Consider the following 6,872-nt stretch of genomic DNA (forward strand, 5'->3'; position numbering starts at 1 on the left):
GGTCAAGCATATTCATGTCCTAGGGTCTTTGCACTCAGTGTTCCCTCTGCTCTTCCCCCCAAATATTCACATTGCTAACTTCCCTCCTTCATTCAGGTCTCTGCTCAAATGCCACTTGCATTCTCTGAAATCCCTTCTCAATATACCACTTCCTGGCACTCTCTATACTCTCGCCTTCATTTATTTTCATTCCTGACACTTATATGTTTATATGACACCATCATGTATGTATTCATTTTTTTGTTGTTAATTATTGATTATCCATTTCCCCCACTAGTGGGTAAACTCCCTGTCTATCTTAATAACCATTGCATCCACGGAGCCCAGACAGTGGTCAGCACATAGAGGAGACACGATAGTAAATATTTCTTGAAAGTAACCATTAAACAAATTCTGGCCTGCCTGTCCACATAGCTCATGTTCCTTTCATTATGGCATGTTGCTTCCCAAGAAAAAGATAAATGTGTATGGTTTGTCATTTCTCTACTAACCGATTAAAAGGTCCATGTTTTATATACTTTTTTATGATCTACCAGGCCCAGCACCTAGTAAGCGCTAGATAAATATGAAATGAATAAGTGAAAGGCAACCAAGAAAAAAGGTACATAAGAAAGGAGAGTTGAAGGTCATAGAGAGACTGCTAATTTGTATTCTATGGCTCAGTGGCCATTCTGTGGTCATTCCTTCTTTTATTTCCTACGTGCCCACTCTGGAAACCCTGGTGGCATAGTGGTTAAGAGTATGGCTGCTAGTCAAAAGGCTGGCAGTTCGAATCCACCGGGCACTCCTTGGAAACCCTATGGGGCAGTTCTACTCTGACCTAAAGGGTCACTAAGAGTCAGAATTGACTCAACGAGAAAGGGTTTGTTTTGTGCCCACTCAACCCAAGCCATAGTTAGAAGTTTTAAAGGAGATAAAAATCAATCAGATGTGAGTCCTGGCTTCAAGGAGCTTTTATATATATATGTAAGTATAAAACACAAATTTATCTATGTGTAAATTTATATTTCCATACTTATACAAATATATATTTACATACTTACATTGTTATATTTACACAAATTTATATACATGTAAATATAAAATAAAAATTTATGAGAGAGGTATAATTAAAGAGCTACAGGGTTTTAAATCAAGGGAATTACTTCCAGTTGTGGAATTAATGGAAGCATCTGTAAAGACGGTGGCAGTTTAACTGGTTAAACTGACTACCACAAGATGGGTACAATTGGATGCTAGTCTATATAAACTTCTAAAAGACAAGAGCTATATTTTATTCATCTTGCTGTCCCTAGGGCTTCACAAAATGTCTGGAACATAAAGACAGTCAAAAAATATTTGACAAACGGGAGGAGGAAAGCACCCCAGGAAAAGGAAGAATATTGGTAAGATATAGAAATGAGAAAATGCTAGATGTGTATGGGCAATAATAAATAGTGAGAAGTGGCTAGTAAGTCACGTAATTCTTGCTGTTCCCTCCCTCATGAACGGGAAATGGCAAGAATTAAGTACGAAAAGTAGATCAGGACCAGAACATGGAGTGTCATGAATGACAGGCTAAGGGGTGTAGACTTTATTCTGCAGGCAACAAGAGACCACTGAAAACTTTTCCATAGGAAAATGTGACCTGAGGAATCTCATAAGAGCCCTCTGCTTAAAGTAAGTAAAGAAACCCACCTTCATCTATACTGCTTGAATTTCTACCACTAGAAATTATTTTGTTTTCTGACATAACCTCTCTAGGAATCATCTTAATATCCAAACTCTCTTGAGAATAGAAAACGCTACTGCCATTCACTTACACTTTAGTGTAAATTAGATAAATCAATTTACTTTCACCTGCCTAGAGGACACAGAGCCTTTGGGGAAATAGGATTTCATCTGAGGAAGGAACTATAACTTTGAGAGGAAATTATGATTCTGATACACTGCCTCAGAAAAATAAATTCTGAAGTGCAAAAACAAAGTGGTTAATTAGTTGGTACCCTGTTCTTTCCAAAAGCAGAAATGAATAAAGATGAATAGAAAACATTATAATCTCCTTTAAAAAAAGTATTCAACTGAAGACCCAGAAGGTAAGAAGAAATGTGATAAGTTAAATATATTTGGTGGGGGGGGGGGGTGGAATTTAGACAGTCTGATAATTACATACTCAGTTCTCTGAGTTACCCTTTAGGTAACTAGAGACTTTACCTAAATCACACTTAATCACAAATTCATGAGCTGTGATTAACAATAACGATTCAAGGAATATGATAGGCCAGGAATAACAAAAGACGACGCTGAAAATCCACCTAAACGGTGTTATGCACCAAAAATGATAACCAGGGTAACAATCACATGATAACCGTAAGAATTCCATTCGGATTTAATACAGACGAACTATTCCATTTAAGTGTTCTTCTACTTTCTAAAACTCTAACCCTGAATCTAGGTCAAAGAATGCACATTTCTCCGGCTGGTAAGGTGACAGTATGCAAGGAAAACACTGGGAAGCGTTCCCTTAGGCGTCCACCTAAGGATCCCCAGTTCCCCGAAAAATAGGGGGTGGTATGAACACTCACCGCTTATCGATGGCGTCGATGTTTGAATGCATTAGCCACAGCTCCTCTGTGTTGTCCTGTCGGGAAGACAAGATCAGGTGGTGGCCCGTCAGACACAGGGTCCCCTCGACGGCCGGATAGAAAGGCCGGTGCAGCACCACATTGTCCACCCGTGGGGTCTTAATCAGCTCTGCAAACTCCATGTTCCTCCAGCGGCGGGAACCAGGGGACTGGCGAGTCCTGGAGATGCAAAGCGGTTACAACACCGCAGGGTTGAGGAGAATACCCAGGCTCTGGGCAGGCCGGTGGGGCGGGAACCGGGGAGGGATGCCCCGCCCGAAGCTGGAGTGCACGCAGCAAGGCCGAGGGCCACCGTCACCAGCTGCGGGAAGACTGGGGCTGGGTCAGGCCCAGGGGTCGCTACCGGTCCTCCCTATCACCAGGCCCAGGACTCTGCCACAGAAAACGCTCTGCAACAGGCCCAGCAGCCGTCGCCGCCACCCGGGGGGCCCGGCCTCCAATGGGCGGGCTTAAGGAACCCAGTGCCAAGGAAAGAAGGAGACAATTTCAAGCCCAAGCCTCAAAGTACTCCTGGCGGAAGTAGATGCTCACAGCACAAGCCTAGAGCAATTCTGGGCGGAAGGAGCGGAGCCAGAAACTGCAAAGAATGAGATGTCTGAGCCGGAAGTTGGTCCCGTACAGGTCCGATGAAAATGCCTCCGCAAACACAGAACCGACAATTTGTGTTCCTACCGGAACAAATTTTTATTTGCCTTCGCGCCCTCCGTCCTCTCCCAAATGTTCGTTATCGGAAAACGCCCGGAAAGATGGGACGACGGTAAGAGGTCCCTGCTCTACCTTTTTTAACTTGAGCAGTCCTCCCTACCCCCCGGCCCCCCGCCTCCAGCAGTCTTCAGAGCGTGGAGTGGCCTGAACTGAAGATCTCACCCGTTCGCCGTGAAGAGATGGCAAGTATGGGATCGAATCAGTGATTGTAACCGTCAAGTGAGAGGGAGGGAACACAGGGTCGGACGCCGCAAACTTCCAGAGAGCTTCGCCCCATGGCTGTGTGACCTTGAACAAGAAAAGAGAAAAAGCATATAAATGCCTATGAGAGAGACCTTGATAGACGTTACATGCAATGTACTGAAGAGGAAGTTAAGTGATCGATCCAATGAGGAAACTAAAGTGACTTGCTAGAGGCGGCATAGTTAATTGTAGCAGACCCGGTACGTCATCCTAAATTTATGCATTGGTCACTCCACACACAGCCTCCCCATTAAGTACACTCCTTCCGAACTACTCCCGGACATCTAAATTATGCCAGAAATTTACTCCAGTAATTTCTCCTTGCTTGTTCCCCACCTTTTTGAACTGACCGTTTTATTCTAAAATAGGTAATAAAGGGAAAATACGCAAGGGTTTGAGTCCTGGTCTGCTGTCACTTCATTAATCTTTGAAATCCTCACTGGTGCCTAAATACAGTGAATTGGCTGAAGTCGACAATATTCAGAGACGAAGTTGTTACGGGTGGAAACCCCAGGTTCTTACTTAGCATGACTCGTATTGGCCAATAAATGAGAGACTGGGGTGAGAACAAGAAAGGTACCTTTATTTCGCTGTACAAGGAAATGGAGTCAGTCGGAGTTTACTGCTGCCAAGAGCGGGCAGGTAAGTTACTTTTAAAGGGATTTACAAGTAGGGAGTTAATACAAGTTTGCCAGCAACATTCTTAATCATATTATGCAGGCACATGAGGTTTACATACAACCTCCAAGCAAAAGCAGGGTTCAAATGCAAAGCTGAGGTAGGGGAGCCCAGCAAAAGGAAAAAAAAACGATTTTGCAATACAACACATAGGGGAGGAAGCCAGGTGAAGAATACAGCACTGTGGGGGGCCTGTCTCAGGGTAAACTGCCACAAATTTCATTAGATTACCCAACACTTGGCTGTCCTTCCAAAATGTTCTATTCTTTAAAAAAAAAAAAAAATTTACAAGATTGTTACAAGGAGAATCCAGTTTAGCTTATTTGTCTGCAAAAGAAAAATAGGAACCAAGAGAAGGGAGAATGAGAAAAATTCATAAAGCTTTTTAAAAAGTACAGGCAATTTCATCTTCCTTTGTTTGATTCATTATAACAGTTACTAATTGTGGAAGGGAGAATTTACTCACAACTTAAAGAATCAGGGAAAGCTTTACAGAAAGGTTAACATTTGAAAACAGGAAGCCGAAGGATGAATAAGATTTACAGTCTGAAGTGTGGCCAAGATAGATGTCCAATTTAATGACATTTATGGTAATGAAAAATTCTTCATGACCTTCTTTTAGTTTTCTTGAAAAAAAAAAAAAGCTATGAAAAGACCAGAATGTCATTAAGTAAAAAATGTTTAATATCCTATAAAGCCAAAAGCTCTTGACCACAAGAGAAAAATGTCAATATCATGCTAGACTATTACCATGAAGCACAAGGAATTATTATAAAATTACATATACTGTGTTTAAAAACTCAACATAGAAAGCTTTCTGGGGAAAACAAAAATGCAATAGTAAATAATGAGGGGTGGCACAAAATATTACTTTACTATATGAACAGTAGATGGCAGTCAAGTTCAACAGTAATGGGACAGGCTTCCGTGCTATTAAAATAATTCAGTGAGGCTATGGTCAAACACATTGTTGTCCAGAGTGCCGGGAAATAAGTGTCTCAGAGGATTCTGATAATCCAGAGAAATTGATGGCATTCCTAATGCATGTAAAACACTTACCACCCTACAGTTGTTATTTTTATCATCGTTCTATGAGATAGCAGATGACATTGTTATGTAACTATCTAGACGCTATTCAGTCAAATAGTTAACTAGCATTTATTAAGTGCCTACTTGGTCATCAGCTCTATGGGGAATACAAACATGGTCCTTACCCTCAAGAAAACCAAACCAAGCTAAAGCCAGTACTGTCAATTCGATTCTGACTCATAGCGACCCTATAGGACAGAGTAGAACTGCCCCATAGAGTTTCCAAGGAGTGCCTGGTGGATTTGAACTGCCAACCCTTTGGTTAGCAGCCGTAGCACTTAACCACTACGCCACCAGGGTTTCTACCCTCAAGAAGTGGTAGCTAATTTAGAGAGACCAATACACCCAAAACAGCTAGTGAACAAAATAAGAGAGCAAGTGCCAAACTTTGAGGTACAGACTTACTACATTCCTGGCTCTGTGTTTCCCTGATAAGTCTCAAGCAGAAATCGAGGCAGTTTAAAAGTAGTTTGAAGAAAGCAGTTCTATAATTGCCAAAAATAACAGGAGCATTTAAAATAAAGACGACACTGCCTGTGTTTGCTATTGATAAGCAGCTGTTCTCCATGTGTTTTATTGTTATGTATTCAACTGTTGGCAAATGAAGCAAGCCTGATAACCTAATGTTGCATCCTCCCTCTCCTTCATTTCCCAAGCAAATCAATCACCAATCTATGGACTCTATCCTCTAATACCTCTTGAATTCTTCTACTTCTCTCCCTCCTGTACGTCATTACCTTAGTTCAGACCACCATCATTTCTCACCTAGTTACATTAAAAACCTCCATCATTTCTCACCTAGTTAACAGTAAAAACCTCTTAATTGGTGTCTAGTCTCCCAGGAAATCCTGGTGGTTAAGTGTTATGGCTAATAGCCAAAGGTCAGCAGTTTGAAACCACTAGGTGCTCCTTGGAAACTCTGTGGGGCAGTTCTACTCTGTCCTATAGGGTCACTATGAATCAGAATTGACTCGACGGCAACGGGCTTGGTTTTCGGGTTTTTCTCCCAGTGGGTTTCCCCTACAACCCATTTTCCATAAGGTGGCTAAAGCCCTTGTGGTGGTCTAAATTTTTTTTTTTTTTTTTAACTTATAAGGCCCTGTGCGATTTAGCCTCTTGGGCAGTGATCAGCTGATCAGCATCTTAAATAGGGTTTCCAAGGAGCAGCAGGTGAATTCAAACTGCCGACCTTTTGGTTAGCAGCCGTTGCTTGTGGTGACTCTTAACCACTGCTCCACCAGGCCTCCATGTGACTTAAGCCCACCTTAATTACTGTATCTGATTAAACTTGCTAAACTGTATTGAAATTGACTCTTTATGTGTCCATAATAGTCCACTAAATGGTAAAGTCCTTAAGAGCAAGGACCACTTCTTGATTGTTGTATGCGCAGCACCTAGTTGGTAGGTAATAGCTACCTAGTAGCCGCTCAATGTGTATTTGTTGAAAAGATACCCTGTATTTACTTAATATATTGGAAACCCTGGTGGCATAAGAGCTACAGCTGCTGACCAAAAGGTCGGCAGTCCGAATCC

The 6,872-nt window shown here is 41.9% G+C and overlaps 1 protein-coding gene across 5 annotated transcripts in view; it reads right to left on the reverse strand.

The window, feature by feature from the left end:
* Positions 1–3,731, reverse strand: part of MTMR9 (myotubularin related protein 9) — a 131,393-nt gene extending 127,662 nt beyond the window's left edge. The window contains exons 1-2 of one of the 5 annotated variants that reach the window (XM_003412449.4): positions 3,492–3,731; positions 2,565–2,783 (exon numbers count right to left, since the gene is read on the reverse strand). In XM_003412449.4, coding sequence (XP_003412497.1) covers positions 2,565–2,746 — 182 coding nt within the window. In that variant the 5' untranslated portion in view covers positions 2,747–2,783; positions 3,492–3,731. Of the gene's footprint in view, positions 1–2,564; positions 3,410–3,491 lie in introns of those variants that run through there. The other 4 variants (XM_023550962.2, XM_064272621.1, XM_064272619.1 and 1 more) reach the window with 4 other exon arrangements.
* Positions 3,732–6,872: the final 3,141 nt, after the last annotated feature.

The sequence above is a fragment of the Loxodonta africana genome, chromosome 19 (genome assembly GCF_030014295.1).
Source record: "Loxodonta africana isolate mLoxAfr1 chromosome 19, mLoxAfr1.hap2, whole genome shotgun sequence".
In the NCBI taxonomy this organism is placed as follows: domain Eukaryota; kingdom Metazoa; phylum Chordata; class Mammalia; order Proboscidea; family Elephantidae; genus Loxodonta; species Loxodonta africana.